The following is a 27,928-nucleotide window of genomic DNA, read 5'->3' on the forward strand; positions in this document are numbered from 1 at the left end:
CACTGTACTCAGGCCTTTGTGTGCAACCCAGACTGTTTTACGTTGCTTGATTCAACAGGTATATACTGTATTTCAGGGGTCTTCAACAGGGGGTCCGGCACCCCTACGGGGTCCTTAGAGTTACTACAGGGGGGCTGCCAATTTTCTTTGTTATAGGATAATTATTTTAAACTAGAAAACTGTTCCTTCGAAACAGTGTGGGCTCGCTTCCAACCCAAAACAATAATAGTAAAAGTGTCAAGTTCCCAGGCAATGCTCTCTTTCATTTTACTGACGTAAAATGGTAATGCAAATACAATGTAGACAAGCAGTGTTATTACATGAACTTAAAGGACCAGGTCACCTTTGGGACAACCAGATCTTATTTTATTGTTGTGTGGGACACGATCAACACAATGTTGAGTTATTTTTTGTGTTCAATCTGTGTTTTTAGATATTTTAGTATTTCAGTATGCTACAACTGGTCATATGATGCATTTTGCATCATATGATGCATGAGATGATGCAATATCATGCTACAAAGCATCATATGACCAGTTGTAGCATGCTGAAATACTAAAATATCTAAAAACAAAGATTGAACACAAGAAATTACTCAGGATTGTGTTGATCGTGTCCCACACAACAATAAAATAAGATCTGGTTGTCCCAGAGGTGACCTGGTCCTTTAACGGTATGGACAATTAATCAAAATAAAATTAAATTAAAGCTGCAAGCAGCGATGACCGGGCCCTCGCAGCTCTACCCACGTCACAAGGGGCAGCGGTTACACTATTACACTTATTGCCCTTTTACACTTATTGCCCTATTACACTATTACACTATTACACTATTACACTATTACAATTATTACACTATTACACTTATTACACTATTACACTATTACACTTATTGCCCTATTACACTATTACACTATTACACTATTACACTTATTACACTATTACACTTATTATACTATTACACTATTACACTATTACACTTATTACACTATTACACTTATTACACTATTACACTATTGCACTATTACACTTATTACACTATTACACTTATTGTGCTATTACACTATTACACTTATTACACTATTACACTATTACACGTATTGTGCTATTACACTATTACACTTATTACACTATTACACTATTACACTTATTACACTATTACACTTATTGTGCTATTACACTATTACACTTAATACACTATTACACTTATTGCGCTATTACACTATTACACTTATTACACTATTACACTTATTGCACTATTACACTTATTGTGCTATTACACTATTACACTTATTGCCCTTTTACACTTATTGCCCTATTACACTATTACAATTATTACACTATTACACTATTACACTTATTACACTATTACACTATTACACTTATTGCCCTATTACACTATTACACTATTACACTTATTACACTATTACACTTATTACACTATTACACTATTACACTTATTACACTATTACACTTATTACACTTATTACACTATTGCACTATTACACTATTACACTATTACACTTATTACACTATTACACTATTACACTTATTGCGCTATTACACTAAAATCATAGTCGACTATACAAATCCTTAGTCGGGGACTGTGTGTGTGTGTGTGTGTGTGTGTGTGTGTGTGTGTGTGTGTGTGTGTGTGTGTGTGTGTGTGTGTGTGTGTGTGTGTGTGTCCCTCTTCTGTGTTGCCTAGAACTGGAGGATTGATTTTGGGGTTTGTATTGTAAAGTACAATGTGTGATGTCATCAAGTTGTAATTTGCAATACAAACCCCAAAATCAATCCTCCAGTTCTAGGCAACACAGAAGATGGGGAACTTTCTTTTTATTTCCACACAACTCCTCTAAGGTATATTAATGACATAGTTCAATATTGAAAATGGGTGGTCTTCCCCTTTAAGACGTCTCTGCCGAGACTTTCGCATTGTCACTGCAGGGCCGACTTATGTAAGGCTAAATCACCACAGAACAGCCAATGACAGCCAAGCCTTTAATCACAGCTGTGTCAATCAGTAGAGTGCAGAGGGACATTTATTTATAGTTTTAACTATAACTATAGTTTTATATATCACACAGCTTAGACATTTGGATCAAATCAGACAGCAGACCTGTGTGAACGCATTGATATAAATAGCATATCTGAAGTGTGAATATTGCAGCCACAGCGACTTAATATAAACATGGGTCCCTTTCCTCTGTCTCACTCTGCTAAACCCATTGGAAATGCATTGGGTGCTTAAAGTTAAACATTTTAATTTTTTTATAATTAAACTACAAAACATTTCAAAACCAAAAATACAAGCACACGTGTCCTCAGTAAGCTGAACACATAAAAATTTGAATGGTGTTGAAAGGTGTAAGCGTTTAAGAGATGAATCGCGCCAAAGTTTTGAGGATACTGACTGACTGATAGATAAATAATGAAGATAACATACGTGTGCTCGCCTTCCAGGCGAGCCCACAATTAACAGCTTGAACCCTTGCATCCCTATTCCGAGCAGAACTTTAGCCAAAAATAGCAGATCTACAAGGTCTCAAAGTGAGTGCTTGTAGATCAGCTATTTTTGGCAAATAGATTTGTTTGGTGTAGAGGTAAAAAAGAGCAGAGCAAGTACATAGTGAAAGGTCAAGTTTACAAAATATCTATGATTTAAGTGGTTCTACACATTAACATGAATTCAACATAGACTGACAGTGCTGTCAAACAGGTCTATGAATCTATCTATGAAATCTATGAAAATCTGCATCATATAGAGGGGGTCCCTGCTTCATCTCTCTCTAAGCCAAGGGGTCCTTGGCCTGAAACGTTGAAGACCCTGCTGTATTTGAAATTACTAAGGGTTTATTTATTATTATTTTCTTTTTATCACGTTTCAAATGAATCATAAACTGTTCTTATTGTTGTGTTGGTGTAGGTTGCTGAACAGATCAGTAAGGTCCAGGGGGTCAAGAAGGTTCTGGTGGCTCAACATGACTGTTATAAAGGCCTTCTACCAGGTAAACTAAGTACAGTGAAGTTTGAGCTGTTTTTATATCCATCTGCTTTTGTCACAACAGGATCCTGTTATGTACAGAATTCAACATAATTAACCACTTGAACCTATATCATTTACTTAATTGACCAGAATCCCCCAGTCAGTGGTCTGGTCCCCCTCCTTTCCATCTACACCAAATCTGTTCCCCGAAAATAACCGTCCCACAAGCTCGCAATGAGCCGCATTGTGAGCTTGGACATCGTCTGTTTTTGCACATTTTTCACCCCAGATAGGGATGCTAGGTTTCATGTGGTTAATAGTAATAAGAAAATCAATACATATATTTATATACCAGTTGGCAGATTTATTTGTATTATTATTTAAATGACCTAAGAATTAGGCCTGTCACAATTATTACATAATCGTCTAATCGCAATTATTTAAATGTTCATATATTTATAAAAAAAAGTCAAAATAGTGGAAATAGCAGATCTACAAGCTCACAACGCGTCATGATGCGACGCGTTGTGAGCTTGTAGATCGGCTATTTCCACTATCAATGTTCTTTTTTTACGTATAAAGTTGTCATTTCTTTGTATATTTAGGTTACCGGTATGTGTCATAATTGCCATGTGCAACTTCAAAGCCTAAAAGCCAAACAGAAATGTAATTGTCAACGACAAAAACACAGTTAAATCGTTAATCGCAATTATTTGAGTGACAATTAATTGTCATGTAAAATGTCATAATCGTGACAGCCCTACTAAGAATGTCAGTCTTTGTGCAATAACATTAGAAACCTAATAATCAGTCCTACATGTATGTCTCCCTACAGAGGAATTAACTCCACTGATTGTGGCCTCTCAGAGTCAGTTTAACTTCACTCACATCTGTGCTGGAGCCTCTGCTTTTGGAAAGGTCAGTCACATTTTGAAATACTCTCTTCCACAACTTGTCTTTAACCGTCTTTCTCAATGAACACAATTTAAATCATGAAAAGAATAGAATTAACACCTTGATTTTGAAACATATTTTATAATAACAAAAATAAATGCCTACAAGATATATACATAATCTTCATTCATGACACTATATATTAAGCTAATATAGGTATAATCCAATATGCCGTACATATATAATTGAATATTTTAGATATCTTCTCATGCAATATTTAATATTGATTCCATTATTGGCCCAACCCGTGACGGATCACGCATTGTATATTTGTCTGTACTCTAGCAAGGAACAAGATTATGAAAGTGTCTTTTGACATAGATCTGTACTTTTGATACTTTTCAATTTGATTCCTGAAAAGTAATAGTTTCGGACATGTGAGGTTTTCCACGCGACAGAGACGAGACGATTTCCTGAAAAGTAACTATTTGGTACACACAAGGTTTCCGCCTGACAGCGAGGATAACGGCGATGTCCCCAGGAATGCTTGAGAGGGACGCAGTGCTGCCTCAACGAAGCCACATGCGAGGATAGTTTAACTGACTTTGCATTTCTGAACATTACGCCTTTTAATGCGCCTGAAAGTTTAGTTCCATTTCAATTTCATAAGGAGGGGATCCTCAGTCACGTCGGTGTAGGACTACTCTCAATTACCTCTCTTGTAATCTGTCATTCCGCAATAGAACTGTCAACTCAAAGATCATAATGGCATTCCAATTGAGTTAGGATGCATTAAACAATATCTTTATGTATTGTAATCCAGCTCATATTGACTGGAGGCCGGGCTGGAGCGTGATTTCCCTGAGTAGATGAATCCTTTTCAGATGATGCATCTTAATCTCCTGGATTTGATTGCACTTTCGCTGGGGAAAAACATCAGTACTTGTTTGTATGAGACGGGTCTGATTGCCGCATTCCATTTCCGAGCAGGGCCTCTGAATGTTTTGTATCTGAGAAGCGCACAGTACAGAGTGTGTGTGTATGTGTGTGCGTAAACATTAATGAACCACTTAAGCCCTACTTTGTTGTACGACAAATAGTGAAAATAGCTGATCTACAAGCTCACAACATGTCCCATCGCGACGCATTGTGAGCTTGTATTACACACATTGCATCATGATGCGTTGTGTGAGCTAGTAGATAAGCTATTTTTGCTATTCACCTATAACATGAACAAAATCTGTCCGTCCGTCGGGCCGTCCATCCGTCTGCCCTCATCTATTCTTCTCCTCAGTGGGCTGACCGATCGAGCTGAAATTCCACATCAACATTGTCCATTGGCGTACGAAGGGAGTGAGGAAGTCCGTTTTTATCTTAACACCTTTACTAATAACATTTTCGCCACGGGATCTATTCTGTAGTTCCTCGTCCCATAGTGCGGATGGGCGGCCAGCAAGTCATGATCACACACAATTATTTATTAAAATAATTATTTATTTATGTATTTATGTTTTAAACATTTTGCCTGTAATGACATGCCCGAAATAGGGAAACTGGTTGAATGAGTAAAATAGGGAAAGTCTGTGTCAGTCCCATTTGACCTTGTTTTTCAAAGGGAGAGGTTTATTCATTTATTCACTGTATACTGACTTTACTGCAATGGAAATGATATAGCACTAATTTCAAGAGTTTTCTTTTATTTGTTTAGTTTTATGTTTTTGTGTGGGGACTGCGGATGAAAATGAGAATCTTTGCTAAATCCGGTGTCCCGCCTAGATAAACAAATAAAGTAAAGTAAAGTAAGAGCCTGCTCTAACCGTGCCATTGTAAATAAAGTGATCCTCATCATAACCTCCCTGCTCTGTCCTTGGGGGATTCATTATGATACATACTGTACTACATTACAGCCGTTTATCGCTTTGCTCATTGTGTCCAGAGACATGGTCGTCCTGACCGTCTTAACCGAACACTTGTGTTTACAGAATCTCCTTCCCAGAGTGGCAGCCAAGCTGGACGTTGCAGCCATTTCAGACATTGTTGAAATTAAATCGCAAGACACCTTTGTTACAACCATTTATGCTGGTAAGGATTTGGTTTTTATGCCATGGCTTTGTGGGATGCTGGCTGTGTGTGTGTGTGTGTGTGTGTGTGTGTGTGTGTGTGTGTGTGTGTGTGTGTGTGTGTGTGTGTGTGTGTGTGCGTGTGCGTGTGCGTGTGTGCATGTGCGTGTGTGTGTTGAGATCCACATGATACGTTTTTGTAAAACTTAAACAGACACATCGACACATTGCAGCCGTGTTATACATTTACAATTGGCATTAAAGGAATATTCACCAGCAAAATGATTTTTTACAGCAAGAGGCAATCAGACACAGAGTTTCTGTGTTTCCTAGCTAAACCCGGAAACTGCAGGAACGTTCAGAACCAAACTTTGTATGCAAGCTTCTTTTTCTCCCCTGATCATGGCATTATATAATTTATATACTGTACATTATGTATAAAATAGGAACAAATTGGGTAAGAGCTTAACGGTTTTCCATCTGGGCAGGGTGCTGGAGTGACTTGAGTTCTATGGCCCTCTGCCTCTCTCTCTATTGTCAGATCAATGAGTAATTTACAATAGCCAGTTCTCTGAACTCCCCCTTCTCCATTCAACTGAACCTCTGCCAGTTGGACGGTCTTTGCTGTTGGCTGTACAGAAAGATTAATACCAGACCTAAAAAAAAAACTCCCAAAAGACCTGTCCAGACACAGAGCTGAACGCCTGCATGTTGTACATGGTGTGATGTTGTACTGTTACTAACTCCAAGGACACGCTGTGTTCTACAGGGAATGCTCTGGCCACCGTGAAGTCCGGTGACAGTGTCAAGGTGTTCACGGTCAGGGGGACGTCGTTTGAAGCTGCACCCACCGAGGGAGGAAGCGCTGCCTCTGAACAGGGTAAAAATGATCTTTAACTTTCTGTTATATTTATTGCTGAGTCTAGGGCAAGGGTCTTCAACAGGGGGTCCGGGACCCCTAGGGGGTCCTCAGAGTTACTGCAGGGGGTTCGCCAAATCTTTGTGTGATAGAATTTTTTTCTTCTCTTTTTTTGTATTAACCACTTGAACCCTAGTGTCCAAATTCTGAGAACTTAAGCCAAAAATAGCAGATCTACAAGCTCACAACGCCTCGTGCTGCGAGGCGTTGTGAGCTTGTTGTGAGCTTCGGCAAAGAGGTTTGGTGAAGAGGGGAAACAGAGCTGGCTAAGTACTGAGGAAAAGGTCAAGTTTATTAAAGGACCACTTCATCTCTGGGACAACCAGATCTTATTTTATTGTTGTTTGGAACACGATCAACACAATCCTGAGTTATGTTTTTGTGTTCAATCTGTGTTTTTAGATATTTTATTATTTCAGCATGCTACAAAGCATCATATGATGCTTTGTAGCATGATATTGCATCATCTAATGTAGCATGCTGAAATACTAAAATATCTAAAAACACAGATTGAACACAAAAAATTACTTAGGATTGTGTTGATTGTGTCCCAAACAACAATAAAATAAGATCAGCTGGTTGTCTCAGAGGTGAGTGGTCCTTTAAGTATTGACGGTTCAAGTGGTTAAAGCGGTACTGTCACCTAAAGGGGTACTGTCACTTTAAAAAGTCATCTTAAACTATGAGTTAATATATTTAGTTATTTTGTCTTACGTTCTTACTGGCTGAGCCTATAAGATGACCTGTATCAATGCTGATGTTATTTATAAATCTTTCTTTTCTTTTTTCCTGTAGATTCTTTTTTCCTCTGTAAAATAAAACTAAAAACATTACCCAGTGGGATGTTTACTCCCGACTCCCAAGTCCCAATCCATTGTTTGGGAACCACTGCTCTAAGGCAGTGGTTTTCATTTTCAACCCTTTTCATATTAAGGTCCAATATTTACTCTGCATTTGAGCCACGGACTGCCATTTGATGGTTTGATTTAGCCTCTCAGACCCAAAACTTAGAATATTTTGTTATCGTGGACTTTGTCCACAATTCCTGAATTCCATGCCGTATTGATGTTAGATAGATAGATAGATACCTTTATTATCCCAAGGGGGAAATTTAGTTGTCCAGTTGTAGCACAGCAGTATACAGTTATTTACAAAGTTACAGAGAAGTAGGAAAAAATAGATAAGAGTAAAAACAAGAGCAGTACAGTACCAAAAAAGAGAAGGTGCATCAAATAGAGGGGGCGAATTAAATATAAGTATATATACATAAAGTGTCTTACAAAAAGAGACCAAAGCAGTCAATGCTAGTTAGTGCAACAAGTATCTCACTGTCATTGTTAAACAAGACACATACTCAGAAACTACCAACACAACCCAATAGTGCAATGTCGAAAAACAGTGCGAAAAAAACAGAAAAACTAGGCAGCGTGTCACCGCAAGACGCACATGAGCACTCTCCCTGGAAGGTCCTTAGAGGTCAAAGTCAATACAGCAATAGTTCCAACTTAATAGTGCAAAGTCAAAAAAACAGTGCGAAAAAAACAAAACAATAACAGCTCAGAGAAGAAGAAACTAGGAAGCATGTCACCGCAAGACGCACATGAGCACTTTCCCTGGAAGGTCCTTAGAGGTCAAAGTCAATACAGCAATAGTTCCGTCAGTTTAAGTTAGGAAGGAAGTCCTTTTCATTCGTCCGTTATGTGTCTCGTTGTACAGCTTAAGGGCAGCCGGTACAAAAGATTTTCCTAATCTCTCGCATCTCCGTCCTGGGTAGGCAAAGCGGTCGTTTCCTCTCTTACTCCAGTAGCTGGTGATCTCAAGATGGAGGGGGTGGGAGGAGTTCTCCAAGATGGAGTCCAGCTTCCTCGCTGATCGCACCCTGGTTACTTCCTCCACCCCCTGCAGAGAGGACCCAACGACAGAGCCTGCTTTCCTCACCAGTCTGTTTAGGTTTAACGTGTCACCTGCTCTGTTGTTGCCACCCCAGCATGTTATACCAAAGAAGAGGACACTTGCCATGACAGACTGGTAGAACATCTGTAACATCCTTTTGCACACACCAAACAATCTCAGTCTTCTCAGGAGGAACAGCCTGCTTTTCCCCTTGCTGTGAATCGCCTGCGCGTTGTCCGACCAGTCCAGTGAACTATTCAGGTGTACTCCGAGGAATTTGTAGTTATCCACGAACTCAACCACCTCTCCGTTAATGGTGCTTGGCACCGGGGGGACTCTCTTGGAAGTACGGAAGTCCACCACCATCTCCTTGGTCTTGCTTGAGTTGAGCCTGAGATGGTTAGCCTCGCTCCACTGCACAAAGTCCCTAACCACACCATCGTGCTCAGCCGTGTTGTCACCCGAGATCTTGCTGACCACCACGGTATCATCTGAGAACTTCTGCAGATGACAGGTCTTGGAATTGAAGCGGAAGTCCGATGTATAGAGAGTGAACAGGAAGGGTGAGAGCACAGTTCCCTGAGGGGCCCCCGTGTTGCTCACCAGCACATCAGACCGACAGCTCTGCAGTCTCACAAACTGTGGTCTTTCTGAAAGGTAGTCTGTGATCCATGCCACAAAGCCCTTGTCCACCCCCATCAGCGCAAGCTTCTCCGCAAGCAGAGCCGGTTGGATAGTGTTGAAAGCACTGGAGAAGTCAAAAAACATAATTCTGACCGTGCTGCCCAGATCTTCCAGGTGGGTGAAAGCCTTGTGGAGCATGTAGGTGATGGCGTCATCAACTCCAATGTCAGCCTGGTAGGCAAACGTGTTACCATAGGAGAGATAACAGGCATACATTGATCAAAATAACAATTCCTCTACATTCTCTAATTGTGTAGACTTCTTATAAATTAAGTAATGCAGATGTTAACAATCATTTAACTCTTACGGGTCCATTTGGTTACCAACACTCCGTCATTTAGTTGGGGACCATCTGGAACCCCATCAAGGACTACTGGTGGTCCCTGGACAACAGGTTGAGAACCAGTACTTCTAAGGACATGGGCCAGTTGGTTGGTCAGTCAGTCAGTCGGTCCACCGCTTTAGTCCCTAACTGAATCTGTGTAAAACGTCATGGTCCCTGTAGAAGCTGCTGTACTCGTTGCACATCATGCCATATGTTATGCACATGTGTATGCACTGTACGTCAAATATCGTTGACGTCAGGTGGAAACTAATTGTGAAGCCAACTATTCTTGTGTTTTTCAGTGACTCCTCCTCCTCCAGTGGGCGTGTCCCAGTGGCTTGGACAGAACTTGAGCAAGAGTGACAGACCTGAACTCACCAGTGCCAAAGTAGTGGTGTCTGGAGGTAAGAGCTAGTAAATGGTATATCGTCACTGTCGGGCAGAAACCCTGTATCTCAAAGTTTCACATTTGTACATGTTTTCATAAAGTAAAGCCCTGTCGCACAACACTGTGAAAATAGCAGATCTACAAGCACACAACACCTGCGAGGCGTTGTGTGCTTGTAGATCAGCTATTTTCACTATTTTAAATCGTTTTTTAAAATAACAAAAGAGGAAAGCTTTCCACCCGACAACGATGAAATTGTTCTTTTATGGCGTAATCATCCAAGGCGCTATACTACGTGCATTACATTCACACACTGGTCTTATCCTTTGCAGCATGTTGTGCCTCACCCCATTTTATGTCTGCCTTCTTCAGTTCTGAGGTCACAGTTCTTCAACAGGTTGTCTTTGGCCTCCCTTGTCTCCTCTTTCCATCTCAAGGCTACTTTAATTCCTGAGTTGTATGGGTATGAAAACAAACCTTAGATAGATCAGGAGTTCTCAACAGGCGGTCCCCAGAATTACCCAGAGTTATACTTACCTAGGAACATTTTTACATCTGCACTTTAACCTGAATCTAACATTATTGGCAAAGATAATGTGCTATAAGTAATTTACACAACACTGATGATAGTGCTGTCAAATTAATCTATGAAGCCATCAGATCTGCAGCATCACTTGTAGACCTATCACCTATAAAAGACAAACCTGTGGAATACTTCCAAGCTAGTCTCAAATCTTTCAACAGACATTGATGAGACTAACTAAATATATTGAGCTAGCTCTGAAAGCTTTTTATCAAGTTACATGGAATGCTTTAAAAAGCAAATGAAACACAATTTGGTGTAGTGTCTCGTCTCTCTCACAGCTAAGGGGTCCTTGGCCTGAGAAAACATGGATGACACCTGCCTCCTTGAGTTTCTTATTACATGTTGTGTTTCAGGGCGAGGTCTGAAGAGTGGTGACAACTTCAAGTTGCTGTATGACCTGGCTGATACAATGAACGCTGCAGGTAATATTCTTTTATTCATGTCTCAACCCTTTCAGAGGTTTCCAAATGTTTTCAGCTCCAAACCCAAAAAGACACATGGTGGCTCCCCAGGACCTTAAATGTACAAAGAATGATGAATCAATCACTTATTTAGTGAAAATAGCTGATCAACTGTATTGCAAAGAAGGAAAACAAAGACATCTGATAATTTATACTGTATACTTTGAAAAAATATACTATACTTGCAACCCATAAAAACTGATCTACGACCCCAAAATGTGTATCGAATCTTTGTTTGGGAAACACTACCTCTGTGTGTGTGTGTGTGTGTGTGTGTGTGTGTGTGTGTGTGTGTGTGTGTGTGTGTGGGTGTGTGTGTGTGCATGTGTTTTATTTCATCTAAATTCCAGTTCTTATACATTTACTAAGTGTGTCTCAAATTGAGTCTAAATATTTGTGGGGTTTTATTATTATCATTACTGTATAAAGCTACCAGAGACTTGTATTTCATTCTAACCAGGATTGTAAACCAAACCTCTGCTTATCTGTAAAAACACTTGGGTGAGGTGAACAGGGTGAACAAAAGAAAAAACAGCAACCTCACACTCACTAACTCTGTGCAAGTATCCCAAAGTTCTTTCGGTCGTGTGAACTTCTTCAGGCGTACAAAGACAAGGGAATGCACCTAACCAGTATGAAAATGGCCTTAAAATGATCTCAACATGTCTCATAGGCAAGGCAACAGATCATTATTATTAACGCTGAAAAACCTATATTATAATTTGGCATTCTCATTGTCTAGATATGGATTAGTATGTAGTATTGTCCCTTATCTGTTGTTTTACTTTAAGTGACCATGTTCTACATGGTTCCTAAAGTCTTCCTGTGTTCTAATGTTCTTATGTTCTTCATGTCTTCCTGTGGTCAGTGGGAGCTTCCAGGGCTGCTGTAGATGCTGGCTATGTCCCCAACGACCTGCAGGTCGGACAGACGGGGAAGATTGTGGCACCTGTAAGTTGTTATGTTTTTGATTGATTGATTGATTGATTGACAATAAGATAACAATACATATAAAGGAACACATATTTGTTAATATCTGTCAAAAGGATGGAACACGAAAAGTTTATTTTCATTCTGGTCCTTTGAGTGAAAATATGTGTCATGAGCTTGTAGATCAGATATTGTATTTTGTTTTCGGGAAAAAAAAGTGTTTGGTGAAATTTGATTTTTTCTATATTGCCCTGCCCTACTCATAATATTCGTAGTATCTACTGTAGCATCATTCACAACAGTACAAACAGGACTGTACTGACTGCAAACAGTGCAGACTCACCCACAATAGTCCGCCATTGTCTGAAGACTTGCATGTTCGGACTCCACCACACCCCCTAGCACTCACCTCTCCTTGTATCCCTTTTTGTCACCGTTATTAAGTCACTGACTGCGCAGACTTAAAATCGTCTTTTCCACTTCACTGCAGAGGGTTTCTTACCTTTTACACAGCATGCGTGCGTGTAGAGCATTCGCCTTTTCCAAATAAAAAAAAACTGAATCCATGCAGCCGTCTTGGAGCTACGAGCCTCCATGGTTTTTTTCCATGGAAAACCGGATGCGTCATTGAGAACCGGTTATGTCCTGCCTCTCAGATCCGGAAAGCGGTTCCAAAATCGGAAAAAGTTGGATTGTTTTAGAGTTCATCTAATGAATTAAATGGTCTTCAAACTCGTCACTGGCGTGTTGGACAACCTCCAAAACGTGTCAAACTTGTCATATGCCAGTCGGTGAGTTAAGAATGTTATTTAGATAGAATGATGTGTAGAGTAGACAGATTGCTAGGTTCATTGTTTACCTATCAGGTAGCCTAGTGTATTTGAGGCACCACTGCCACTGTTCTTTCTGCACTCTACTTTGACCTTGTAGAGTGCAGTAGTGTTTACCTCCTTGTTTATTGACTAGAGTTCATGCTTACTCTGCTAATTCCGATCTCGCACTTGTAAGTCGCGCTGGATAAGAGCGTCTGCTAAATGCCTAAATTGTAATCGGAAATTGTAGTACAATATCTCTACAGTCTACAATACTGTCATGTGTGATGTGACATTATTTAATTATTTCACTCTGAATGAGCTTTAAATTGGTTAATTAGGCACTTTGGCTACCAATCGGAATATTCCAGCTGTCATCACACGGCCATGTTTGAACCTGCTGAAATGTATTTAGTGTTGACTTTAAATTCCTAAATGATTTACCAGACCCATTAGTGAGGAGACTTCTAAGTGCTTTGAGTTCACTCTACTCCCCAAAATGGTCAAGTCTGCCAGCAGTGTAATGAATATGAATCTGGTATGGTAATACTAGACTGATTAGTGAAAGTTGGTTGTAAATATAAATGTTTGGTAGTCACTTTTGCATTGATATATAGAGCTAGTATCTCCTATGTCTCATCTTTTTCTGTTCATTTAATTGAGTTTGTTTCATATTAAATGCGTGTATATTATATTTTGTCATATGACAGTAGAGGCGTAACGATATAGTATCTGAATCGAAAAATACATTTTAATTTGCAATGATCTACTATATCGTTTGCAAAAGCAAAATATCTTAACGTTTTGGCTTTGTATCGTATTCGTATCTTATCATTTTAAAATGCGGTAATCGGTGTGTGGAAACTTAGTATTTGTGCTTTGTATTTGGACATTTTAAGAGGGAAAATGAAAAAGAGGGGTCGAATTACCTTTCCATTACATATAGCTAATCTTGGACTATCGATAAATGTGTGTAATCTCTGTGTTCATGTCAAGGTGGGCTTGTCCTTATGTGTTGAAATATAATGTCCATGTATTTGCTAGATAATCACAGCATTTACATCCATAATAATTGATATTTTACACATGTTACACAGATTTAATTTCGTTGCTAAATAGTTACTATATTGATTTTAAATCATTGAATCGAATGGTATCGTATCACCATGAATGAACCAATATCGTCCATGTATCGTATCATTAACCATGTATCGTGATGCATATCGTATCGCTGTTAAAATGTACAGGGTCAAGCTTAAAATATCCTATAATGACGTGCCCAGTTGCTCACAATAGGGATGCCAGGTTGAAAGTGGTCTGTCTGCTATGTGAGTTTTATAAATGTTTAAACAATTAAAAGTGTGAACAAGAGATAGTGACTAAATAATAACTACATTATGAACCTTTGGAGCACATGTTCCTTTTTCTTTTCATCTCATGAAAATTAAAATTAACTAGTGAAGCTATGTAGTTATGTTTTGCTAGTAACTATTGTGATGGTATTTGTAGATTTGCTATTTTGCTGTACAAATACTAATATATGTGTACAGTCGGCCTCTGACAGGCCTCAAAAATACCTTGTCTGAAAATAAATCACGGCCTCGTGCAGAGCCTAGCCCAGTCTGAGAGCGGAACCATGTTGTGGATTTATAATTCATAATTCTCCCGAGTTAATGCAGTATACCGCATGATAATTAGTATTAATTTTTGATCGCTTGCCTGGAGGCCTTTTCTGCATTGTTGGGCCAGAGAAGCTGGTGCCATTATTACCGTGTCAGTGTAACTGTCACCGGGCTGTTTTATTTTACAAAATGGAACGTCGTGTATTTTATTATCAGCTGTTGGCTGCTGGTGTGAAGCGCTGCTTATTAGGGGTTTAAAACACAAGGCCGTGTCACTTTAATGAGCCTCATCAGCACAGGGGACACAGCCTCAGCACATGTTGTGACACTAGCATCACTGTGTACTGTACACAGTGTACAAAGACTGCTTGATGGAGGATTCACTGGCCACTGACTATAAGGCAGGGGTCTTCAAAGTTTTCAGGCCAAGGACCCCTTAGTTGAGAGAGAGATGAAGCAGGGACCCCCTCTACATATTGTATAAATATGTGTGATGGAGATTCTCATCGATTTCATAGATAAGATTCATAGATGTGTTTGACACTTAACCACTTAAAATCTTAAGTCGTCGATACTTAGTAAACTTGACCTTTCACACTGTACTTGGTCTGCTCTTTTTTTTTTTACCTCTACACCAAACCTATTTGCCAAAAATAGCAGATCTACAAGCTCTCAACGCCTTGCGCTGCGAGGTGTTGAGAGCTTGTAGATCTGCTATTTTGGGCTAAAGTTCTAAGAGTATAGGGATGCGAGGGTTCAAGTTGTTCATTTAAAATAATTACAAGGATTTGGCGGCCCCCCTGTAGTAACTCTGAGGGCCCCCTGTTGAAGACCCCTGACCTGAGGCAGATTCTACCAAAGTTTGCTGAAAAATGCATGTTGCTATATATCAGTGGTTCTCAAACGTTTTCATGTCAAGGACCCCCAAAATGATTTGGCCTGCCGAAAACCAACCTCGAAACATTTTGAAAAATACATACAGTATATTCAAAGATGTTTGCAATTTTTCAAAAATAGCAGATATACAAGCTCATACATACAACACTTTGTGCTGCGCTATGAGCTTGTAAGAAATATATAAAATGACACAGATGCTTTCCCGGTTTTAAGGTATACGTAGGATAGGATAGGATATTATCTGCTGCTATTTTAACTGACTCATACATTGGCATTTCTTCTAACCATGCATCCTATGTACAGTATGTATGCATACATTTTCTACTCTACTCGTATCAGGAATATTTGGATATCTGAGCTGTTCACCTCATTCTTTCTTTTCATCTTTATTCTTCTTCCTTTTCCTGAACACTACAAATGATGGAGCTTGTATACAGAACATAATTTCATTCACTTTTGTACACATATAAACCTGCGCTTAATTAGTTTGGAATTAGAATTATTCTCCTATAATGACATGCTCAAAGTAGGGACACCGGATTGAATGTGGTTAAACTGAATAAAGACCTAATTTACAGAGTCATTTCACAATCTCTGTTATACATATTCTATATGGAAGGTAATTCAGTTGAATCTATAGCTGGTGTAAATTCTGGTATCTCAAGAATCTCAAAAAATACAACATAACTGTGCACCAGCAGCACTTGGTTTATAAACAATTTGTCTTCATGCTTAAAGGGGATTTCATATTTTATTTAGCCAATAAAGGATTATATTTGTATATCTACCTGAAAACATTATCCCAGTCTCTAGGAATACAAATAAATGCAAACTAACAAACACAATTTTGCATTTAGTTTTAGTCATAGTCTTTTGAATAAAATGTCATTTAGTTTTTATGAAAACCTTAATTTAGTCACCTGAAAATTACTTTCTCCTCCACTAGTCCCTCCCTAATGTTTTAGTCTAGTTTAATTTTTTTTGACGAAATTGTCAATATAATTTTGTCTTAGCTTTAGTCATCTCAGCTTAGTTTTTATTTAGTTTTCGCAGTCGACAAACATTTTTCGTCATAGTTTTAGTCGACAAAATCAACACTGCCCAGTTCATGGTTGCTCAGATGGGAGGGGGGGGAGCAGTGAGGGGTCTTGCTCAGCAACACAGAGCAGGGCTGGGTGGTGAACTGGTGATAATTTAGCAGACTACAGGTATATGTCCACATCTGAGACGCAGGGTAGGCAGACAGAAATGAGATCTTATAATGAGCATTATTAGTGAGGAGCAATTATATGAGGACGAGGTTGAAAAATGGTGACTATAAGTAGGGGTTGGGCGATATGGTGATAATTATCGTTGAGACAATACAATGTCTCCACGATATGCCTTTTCAGAGGTATCGTATGTATCGTGATACAATTGAGGGAGCCTTGTAAAAAATCATGTTTAATCGTTAATACAGAGATTCATTGCAGAATTCAATGTAAACCTTCATTTTGGTCTAAATCAATAGTTCTCAAACTTTAAAATGTCAAGGTCTCCACTTAACTCTGACAGTATACAAATGAAACCAAATCCATTTGGTTACATACTTGTAAATTGTTCAATTTGGACCTCCCAAAAGGAACTCATATTCTAGTTTTTGTTAAGTATCTTGAAAAAATAAAAAGAACAACGTGAAAAAGAATCGTGATAAAATCGTGTATCGTGATACAGCTTGGGAAAATATTGCGATATTGTATTTTTCCATATCGCCCACCCCTAACTATAAGTGGTTAATCCAAAGGCTTTAGTAGGGTACTTTGTAGAGGGAAAACTTTCAGAAGCTGTTTGTATGTAACTGGTACCAGAGGTAAAGAGAGCCCCCCCCCCCCCCCCACCCCTCATCCCTCAAGTGAAAAAAAGGCCCCCTGGATTGACAGCGCCTTTCATACTGTATTATCCAGGCTGGCTTTTAACTCTGGGAGAACTGTGTTCACAAATTGATGCTCTGCTCCTCTGGGGCCGCGGCTGAAACATTAAATCGTACTGAAATATTCATAATGTGAGTGCATTTAGCTGAGAGCAATTGATGTGCGACTCCCCCGGGACCCCCGCCGGGATGGAGATGTTGCCAGCCAGGGTCCCGGCACACGCTGGCAGACACCCCGAGATCCTGGTCGGCCCCGCCGATCCTGGCGGGTGCCAGGGGTTAGCCGGTCGTCTCGCATTGTGTCGCGGTGGTCGGTCAGACATGCCGTGTGGTTTTTGTGGTCGGATCATGTCGGGAACGTTGTAGGGGTTCACTGTCACACAGGGTTTGCAGGGGCAGCTTGTCGTGGTTAGGGTGGGTGGGGGGGATCTTATTTTAATGGTGCTGTAAGTGATATTTTTGGGGGTTAAAATGTGGGAAAAAAAGGTCTATATTCCTGAAGTAGTCATTGCTATAGGGATGGGACGATATGAAAATTTCACATCACGATTATTATGACAAAAGAAATCGCGATTTACGATATTATCACGATAATCAAAATCCATTATCCTGGTGTAGAACATTTGCCAATCCTGGGGTGGAACAATAGCCGATCTCGCAATTGTTTGGCAAAGACATTGCATAAAGAGTGTAAAAAAAGACTGTATCAAGTACGTATATTATAAGTACCTTTTACCAATTATAGAGGGTATAAGACGGATATGCAGCTCGGCAAATAAAAGGTGAATTGATCCCAGTGCATGACGGAGGACGATATCACGATAAATTAAATCTCCACGATACTCTCTCTATCTCTCTGGCATGCACGTAAAATACACATAAAATACATTTTCAGGTCGGAAAACGGGATACCAATGTAATCCAATCTGGAGATGGAATTCATACAGGATAAACAAGTGAAATTGGTGATTGAAAAAAAAGAAGAAAAAAAAAACTATTCATAAGAAGACAAAACTGGAACACAAGTTGATTCTTCTTTGTGATGTCATTTGTGGTCTTACCTGTTTGGATGAAATTTGTAACCAACTTAGAAATGTATTTTGGGTTGGATAAAGAGCTGGAGCGATGGGGAGAGTCCTGTTACTGAATGAACACTATAGCACTGATTATTATCACAATATAGAACTTGAACTTGAACAACAACAAAAAAGGTTTTGTTTGAACCAAAACCTGTCACTTTGAACCTTTTTAACTGGGTTTATTAGTTTTGGATTTTAGGTAAACACCCATTTCCCAGCCCAAATTCACCCTAGATCATTAGTTTGAACAAATGATGCATAGAGAGTAGGGCTGTAACAATTATTACATAATCGTCTAATCGTGATTATTTGACATAATCGCAATTATTTTTCATAATCGTCGTAATCAAAAATTGTGTATTTCCAATCAATGTTCTTTTTTAAGTATAAACTAAGTCAGTATTTTCTTTGTATATTTAGGTTATGTGTCATATCTACCATGTGCAACTTAAAAGCCTAAAAGCCAAACAGAAATGTAATTGTCAACGACAAAAACACAATTAAATTGTTAATCGCAATTATTTGAGTGGCAATTAATCGTCATGTAAAATGTCATAATCGTGACAGCCCTAATAGAGATACTTTCTTTATTTGTAAAACTGCTAAACAGCCATGAGATCTACTAGAGTGGAGACTATTCATCTTGTGAAACATTGTAATGTGTGTTACATAAAAGCTCAGATTCAGAATGGCAGAATATAGGGACGCTAGGGTTCATGAGGAACCACTTCAGAGTCCTAGACCCCTAGAGGGTCTGAGTTGCTCTGTGAATGTTTGCCCCAGAATAGTGACGCTAGGTCAGTGGTGGAAAAAAGTACTCTGATGTTTTACTACAATATAATATAATCATTGAAATGATATCTGCAAAGTAACTAGTAACTAAAGTTTTCAAATATTGTATTGGAGTAAAAGTACAAAATTAGCTTGTTGCGACCGTCAGGTCGCATTTACTAAAACCTCGACCAGCTGTCTGTCTGTCTGTCTGTCTGTCTGTCTGTCTGTCTGTCTGTCTGTCACACATCACACGTCACACTTTCCCCCTGCTCATATCTCCGCAACCGTTGCCCGGATCCATGCCAAATTCTGCACACACACTCCTTGCCTACTACCAAACCACAACCACAACCCATCAATTCTCACATGACCCTCTTCTAGCGCCACCATGAGGCCGGTTCTTGCTAAACACATTTATAGACATTAGACACAGCACCTACAATTCTTCTCCAAAATTCACGCAAATCGGTACACAGTATGTCTACACTCATGTCATCAACATGGATCTGTCCCATTTAGCGCCACCATCAGACCGATTTTTTCAAACACATTTTTGGAAACTGCTCCTACAGATTTTGCCCTAAAATCACGCAAATCGGTACACAGTATGTCTACACTCATGTCATCACCATGGATCTCTCCCATATAGCGCCACCATCAGGCCGATTTTTTCAAACAAATTTTTGGACACTGCTCCGACAAATTTTGACCTAAAATCACGCTGCGACCGGATGGTCGCTTATCTCCCGATTAGGGAGTCTTACTGGTAGTAGTAGTACTGAAAAGTACTGAAAACTGGAAGTACTCAAGTAAAGTATAAATACCTCAAAACTGTACCTAAGTACAGTACGTATGTAAATGTACTAGTTACTTTACACCACTGCGCTAGCTTCATGTGGTTAATGACTTGCACATCTCCAAAGTACCGGTACATTTACACATCTGTGTGAAACATTTTAATGTGTCTTACATAATGGCTCAGATTCAGATTAAACTGCTTTGCCACATCACAAGTTTACAGATGTAAAAGTGTGGGTGAAATATCGTCTGTCTGTCTGTCGGTCTGTCTGTGAACAAAATAACATGAACAGATTTATTTTTGTTTCATGAAGTTGGTAGGACTGAATGATCAATAGACTGTCCGAAGAGATACAGTATGTATATACATATATACAGTATGTATCTCTGACCCCTGCCATATAAATAATGATACATTGCTATAGACAATCAATATAGAGCTATTTTACACTTATTTTAACGAAACAATATCACTTGCATCACCATCATCAATACTTTTCTTAACATTTGGTCTGGTGGGTTTAAAGTAGGCCTACTCTAAATGTTCTATTTACCGTGATATTACTTTACCACAGATTTTAACTGTCAATGCCAGTCATGTTGCTGTATCCTGTGATCAACTTCCAAATGATGTATTTCTTATTTTTTAAGCTATTTTTAGAGCTTTGGTGATGGTTTCATGTGTTTGTGTTGTTTATAGGAGCTGTACATTGCAGTTGGCATATCAGGAGCTATTCAGCATTTGGCTGGAATGAAGGACAGCAAGGTAAGATTCTTCACATTCCAAATAGAAATATAAAACCACTTTCTCCTAGACTACAACCTGACCGATGTCCTATAGGGCTCTGCCTAGGTTGGTTCCCTCCTTTTTGGAGCGGTGAAAGCGCTCCCAATGAACAGGTATATCCGTGGGTATGTGGGTGGGTGGCTGGGTGGCTGGCTGGGTGGCTGGCTGGCTGGCCGTGTCCGTAGCCTGGGCAATACCTTGAGTGGCCACACACAACACACTAGTTAAAGGAGGGGCGCTGTTTTGTGCAGGCCAGGCACACTCACCACTCACTCACAGGCACAGTTTACACTCACTCACTCACTCACATAGGGTACAGCTGCTCAAATTCACCGCTCCACTTCGAACCGAGGTTTGATTTTTTTCCTCTGTCCACCAAATCTCTTGACCGACAATAGCAGAACTACTGTAGATTGGCTATATTTGCAGAATATTAGCCCCAGGGTAGGGACGGTAGTGTTCATGTGGTTAATTACAGTACATTCGCAGCTTCAAAGTACATGTACTGTGCATGTCAACCTTCATACATTTAAAGGACAGAGCCAGCATTTTTTTACTGCATATTTTAGAATGTACTATAAGCAAGGTAATCAAATGTGGTTCCCAAACAATAGCCTGTGACCCAAAAGAGAAATTAGACATTTGCCCGGGACCCAAACAAGTTAATATAGCAGATCTACAAGCTCACAACGTGTCGCTTGTGAGCTTGTAGATCGTCTATTTTCACTACTAATTAAGTATATATTTTTTATTTGAATGGTATTTTTTAGATTTGTTTGTTTTTTTGTTTTTAAAATGTATAAAATAATAATATAATATATTTTTAAACTTTTGAAATATAGATATATATTTTTTTAAATGTAGGAAAAGAAAATGGGATTTTTACTTGAGCCGTGACCCACAAAAATTGCTCTGTGTTATTTGAAAATATTTTTCATAAATTCAGGTTGTCAGGGTAAAAATATGTAAATTTAATGACATTCCACTCATTTCAGTGGAATGTAATTGCGAACAGTGGAGTCTCAGGATGTCGAGGATGTTGGAAAATGTAAAATGTGTAGAATCATCTCCCCGTGGACGCGTGCTTTCTCCTCGGACACACATGCTAATTGAGACTGCAACGAGTCATGCATAACTACATGGAGTTTTGGGCGCCGTGCGTCGGATCGCTAAGTTAATTTTGGTGTTGATTATTTTATTCAGTGCAGTTAATGTCGCTCATCGTCCCCGGGAGGGGGGGAGGAAGGGAGGGTTGTTCCTGTCCCCTCTTTCATGTCTCTCACATGATGAACTAGCGCAGTGGCTTCTCAAAAGTGGGTTCCGGGGACCCCCAGGGGTCCTCGAAGGGGGTTCCAGGGTTGTCCCCACAGCGAAGTTGGTTAATGTAGCATCAAAATCAGTTTAACCACTTTAACCCTATTTCATACTTAGGCTTTTCAAGAATAGCCGATCTAAAAAAAAATAGGGATGGGACGATATGAAAACTTCATATCACGATTATTGTGACAAAAGAAATCGAGATATTATCACGGCAATCAAAACCCATTATCCTGGGCCAGAACATTTGCCAAAAAATAGCAGATCTATCATTATTATTATTATTATTATTTGGTAAAGACAGTTGATATATAAGGTGAATTGATCCCAGTGCATGACAGAGGACGATATCACGATAAATTAAATCTCCACGATACGATTATCGTGAGTGTTTTTTATCACGATAAACGATAAAACACAAGGTACTGTAGATTGACATTCTTTTTATGCCACTCAGACGGGGTGGTTTCAGTCACATCATCGTGTTTATTACATGACTAGTGGAGCTCTGACTGGCATGTACTCAATGTAACATTAAAACAAACAATGACATGTAACTTTCACATTTCTTTTTTAAATAGAACAGACAGTTGCCACTGAAAGTCCACTCATCCTTCCAGTAATATCCCACCATTAACCATTGCTATACAGTAGGTTGTGAGTGTTTGTTCAGTAACTAGGGCTTCCCTGTCTCCTCAGCTCGTTAACTTATTTACTGCTATTTAAAAACATCGACTTTCAGGATTGTCTGCCACGTTGTCCTTACCCTTTAACGTGGGCACGTGCGTGCCCATCATGCACAATCTATGCACGGATCAGGCACCAGGTGTGTGTACACCAGATCACAGCTTTCAAACAAAAACATCCCATTGAAAAATAGATGCTTCCATCGCCGAGATAGGTCTGGCCGTGTTTACATGAAAAGCTAACGGTAGCGGAGCTCTGTTTCTGCTCCAGACCAAACCGTATCCGGCGGAAACTGGAAATGCAATGTGATTATACTTTTAATTCTTTTATAGCAATCAGAGCATATAAATCTTCGGGTTCCTCGGTCCTTGGCGGAGAGAGACAGTAGCATTTTTTCGTGTTCCTCGGGCCGTGGCGGCAAATAACAGCAAATAAATGCCCAGGATTTTATCCAATCAGGAGAGATTTTATACAGGATACAAGATAAACAACTGATATTGATGGAGGTGAAACTAAATTGGGAGGAGAACACTATAAAACTGAAGCTGATAAATGGGTTCTTCAGGGTGATTCATTGGGACCCCCCCACCCCACCTCAGGTTCCAATCACCCTGTTGGGATTTACTTCTCAACAATGAGCTCACCATTAATTATCACTTGCTTCTTCTTGCATTAAACTGTAAAAATAATTCATGTCAGTCAGTCTTTGCCCGGACATTTACATTTAAGCCCAATGTATACTTCATCCTATATGAACACAAGAAGATTTACAAGCTCACTTGTGGATCTGCTATTTTCGCAGCACAACTATTTTCCAGTAGTCGACGACCCACTTTTTTCTAGTGTCACAAGTAATGGAGGGCACCCAACACCCGACGAAAAAGGCTTTGTAAAAAATGTAAATGTAGGGGAAAAAAAGAAAAGAATCAGTAGCCATGACAACGGTGTCCTGAGTGGATTCAGAGCCGTTGTAATCCAGTGCACTTAAGAAGAATGTTTCAGAACAGAGAACCTGAGAAGCTTTTTAAACTAACATGTATAATTCATTCTGTGTTTTATCCCCTCTGCTTCACAGCTTCTGTACTCTGTACCGTGTGTGTGTGTGTGTGTGTGTGTGTGTGTGTGTGTGTGTGTGTGTGTGTGTGTGTGTGTGTGTGTGTGTGTGTGTGTGTGTGTGTGTGTGTGTGTGTGTGTGTGTGTGTGTGTGTGTGTGTGTGTGTGTGTGTGTGTGTGTGTGTTGGGGTGTTCTGAATCTGTCACCCCCACCCCTGCCTGTATATTAGGTTTTCTATGAGATTTATATCCAGCTGTTTGATGCCATGAATCACTTTTGCCCACTTGAAAAAAGAAGTTGCGTTCATCATAAGATTGCTGCTTATTGTGCGTGGGGTTCATTTGATCTGTGCTGTGAATGCATCCTGTCATACAGTCAGTCAGTGGTGGGAAGTAACCAAGTACGTTTACAAAGATTTTGATTTGTAAGTGCCATTGACACTGAGCACTATAACTATATTGTTCACCATTGTATATTTTATATAGCCTAGTTGGTGTGACCCCTGGCTGCCATCCACTTGAGTTAGAACGATTTTTAAAACTATATCTTTATAGTTCTAGTGTTCAGTGGTAATGGCCCTTAAGACTTGTAATGTGAGACAGGATCCGTGACCACTGTGATACTCTGTTCCCGCACTGTACCCGTAAGCCATTGATAACTACAGTGTGTCATCAGGCAATGATTTCAGCTCCGCCCCTAATAATAATAAACAGGACGCAAGTTACATATCGGCAGCCATGGCAGTCAACCGAGCTTGGTTTTGGCTTGATTATATACCGTACCCTGTTGTTCTCTGGTGTCACTCTGCAAAACAGCAACCAATGTACAAGCTCACGGCACCTGGTAGATCAGCTATTTACCACGTGACACCGTCGTATGGCGGAACATGAGGCACACAGCGCTACCACACAATGCACCTCAACAGCAAGGAGGATGTGTAGTGATAAGAACACAAATTAATCCTGGTCTCTACACTGCCTCCCCCTGGCCAGCCAGGGCGCCTGATGGAGGGGAAAGGAACTGGTTGAAATAACGTGTTCCCTCCACGCGCTACGTTCAAACCGGGGAAATCCCCACTGTCAGGTGAAAAGAAGCAACTTGGACTCCTCATGCATAGAAGGAAGCATGAGGTCGGTCTGTTGTCTCCCCAGGCGCGGCAGATAGAGCCCAGGATTACATAGGCAATAGACCGTTTGTCAGCCTTCTGATTGGTCCCTGAGACTCCATGACTGGCCAACCAGAAAAAAACATTCACTTTTTGCTATCGGGGGTGGAGTTTGTGCAGTGGAGAATGTTAAATGTGGCTTTCAAAACTGTCCGCAGTGCGCGACACGGCGATCGCCCGGTACGGCCGCGATCTCGGCCGTGATCTCGCTCATCATAATGAATAAGCTTCAACAAACTAGTTCACATGGACCATATCAATGGTCTAAGAGTCACGATTGGGTACATATATTTTAAATGGGCAGAATTACGAAAAGCCAGCCTATTATGTGAGGTTAGGATTATAGTTCTGTCCTCTTCCTACCCAGGATGCAATGCACGGTCTATTCTCTTTCTGATCCAGAGGATTAAACTAATTAAAACATTTATTTTCGGGGGGAAAACTACTGTTTTGCTATGTAATTACTGTACCTTTTTCTTCCCTTTTTATTAATATCACGTAGATGTGTTTTTTGTGGTACTTTATATAGCTGTAATGAGGCTATGAAGGGAAAAAAAATCCCATCCACTACCACTATAAAAGAATCTGCAAAGAGGATTCTGTCCCACTGGGATTAAACAAATTAAAACATATATTTTCGGGTAAACCCCCTGTTTTGCAATGTAACTACTGTACCTTTGTCTTCCCTTTTTATTAATATCACCTAGATGTTTTTCCTTTGGTACTTTATATAGCTGTAATGAGGCTATGAAGGGAAAAAAAAATCCCATTCACTGCCACTATAAAAACAATCTGCCCAGGGTCAAATGTCCTATCATAGTAACAGGGCAGAATGGGGCGGGATTTGCAAAAGGGCTTATTGGCACTGGGTGAAAATGGGTTACAAAATCGTGGGATAAAGATTTTGAAAGAAAAGAACACACATTACAGTTTCCAGAAAAAGCACATAAAAATATTATTAAAAAAAGATTTTCAAGTGGGCCCTGATCCAGAAAAGGTTGGGAACCTCTATTTAGGTGCGTTGGGTTGTTTGGTTGATGATGAGCAGAATGAGCGAGAGAGGCAGCGAGTAAGAAGAGAGGTTAAGAGAAGGACAGAGAGATAAGAAGAGAGGTTAAGAGAAGGACAGAGGAGTATAAATATTTTGACTTCTGAAGCCGTGGGGAGTGGGAGTTGCAGTAGCTGATTGAGAGGAAGGAGAAGCCAACACCAAATTCCTTCTGATACAAGCAAACTCTTTTAGGAATCAAACACAAACATCACCTAGCTGGGTCCAAGAGTTCAACTATTTTAATCCCCGTCCGAGTGGGTCACATTTTAGGATGTTAAAGATATCGATTAATCAAACGTAATAATTAATAATTAATAAGACTTATGTCTTATTGACACGTGTTTGCTGAGCTAATTCTATGATCACAGATCGGATATCAAAGTGATCCCAATGCAGTTATTTCGGGTTTGAATAGGGATGAAACGTTTTTAACTTTTTGTGTGTAAACCTTTTACTTTGAAGGACTTATATGATGTAAAATAGAATTCTCTCTGAAGCACATTATGCATGCTGGATACAATTGATGGAACACACTAATATGTTTCATACTTTTTGAGATATTTGTGACTTTAATTCTAAACTGGTTGTCAATGGAGGTTGGACTGGGCTGTGACTTTGCTCAAATATGGGGGATGACTGATCCACTTCCTGGTCCACTTGAAGAGGTCTTAGTTTGAGTTGTTTAAAAGGGTCTATAGGTGAAAAGGCCCTGAGATCAGCAGGAAAGACAAGCCGCTATTAGAGCCTGTCTTGTTAGTTCATAATCCAGCTGGCATGTGGAAGGACGCTCATTGAAATGTAACTTTGTGCTCTTGTAATATAGACCAGTAAGACTCCCTAATCGGGAGATAAGCGACCGTTGGTCGCTTATCTCCACAAATATCACAACCTCCACCTCTCACGTCATACGGGTAGCCATAGTTACACCTGGAATGTTGAATCTCCATATATGGAGATAACCTACGCATCACACAAAGTCTGACCTCACCAGCCCATACTTGGGCATGGACGACTTATATATCCATATACGGAGATGGCCATATATGGAGATACGATGACATCACAGAGTCCACAGCTGATGATGTGGCGTGATGTCATACAATACACAAACAAGCCCTATATAAAGGGGCAATTCTCACCAGGGAAGAGAGCATTGCCTGGAATGTTGAATCTCCATATATGGAGATAACCTACGCATCACACAAAGTCTGACCTCACCAGCCCATACTTGGGCATGGACGACTTATATCTCCATATACGGAGATGGCCATATATGGAGATACGATGACATCACAGAGTCCACAGCTGATGATGTGGCGTGATGTCATACAATAAACAAACAAGCCCTATATACTGATGCGATACGATGACATCACAGAGTCCACAGCTGATGATGTGGCGTGATGTCATACAATAAACAAACAAGCCCTATATACTGATGCGGAGATATGAGCAGGGCAAAGGTGTGACGTGTGACGTGTGACCGACCGACCGACCGACCGACCGACGGACGGACGGACGGCCGGTGGAGGTTTTCATAGTAAACTGCTCCCTGACGGTCGCAATTATGTTAGGCACCTTTTGCCTAACAATGTTGTACAATATAGTAGTGGTGTAAAAAAAAAAAATCCATTCAGCAATGCATCACAATTCGTCCATGCTTGATTATTATTGTTATTATTATTATTATTATTATTTTAAATATATTATGTGGGGCTTTTCTGCCTTTATTGATGGTACAGTAGGTGGACAGGAAATGGCGAGAGAGACGGGGAGTGTCATGCAGCAAAGGTCGTCATAATAGATAATCGATAATAATTATATAATTATAATACTGTATATATTATT

At 39.9% G+C, this 27,928-nt stretch overlaps 1 protein-coding gene across 1 annotated transcript in view; it reads left to right on the plus strand.

The window, feature by feature from the left end:
• LOC308288987 (electron transfer flavoprotein subunit alpha, mitochondrial-like) overlaps nt 1–27,928 on the plus strand; it is a 36,727-nt gene that overhangs the window by 3,791 nt on the left and 5,008 nt on the right. Inside the window, exons 3-10 of the mRNA XM_080730475.1 lie at nt 2,929–3,010; nt 3,824–3,906; nt 5,865–5,964; nt 6,712–6,822; nt 10,066–10,167; nt 11,091–11,159; nt 12,067–12,149; nt 20,720–20,785. Of these exons, the coding sequence (XP_080586601.1) occupies nt 2,929–3,010; nt 3,824–3,906; nt 5,865–5,964; nt 6,712–6,822; nt 10,066–10,167; nt 11,091–11,159; nt 12,067–12,149; nt 20,720–20,785 (696 nt within the window). The remainder of the gene's footprint in view (nt 1–2,928; nt 3,011–3,823; nt 3,907–5,864; nt 5,965–6,711; nt 6,823–10,065; nt 10,168–11,090; nt 11,160–12,066; nt 12,150–20,719; nt 20,786–27,928) is intronic.

Source organism: Nannobrachium achirus, assembly GCF_963921795.1.
Source record: "Nannobrachium achirus genome assembly, chromosome: 7".
In the NCBI taxonomy this organism is placed as follows: Eukaryota; Metazoa; Chordata; class Actinopteri; order Myctophiformes; family Myctophidae; genus Nannobrachium; species Nannobrachium achirus.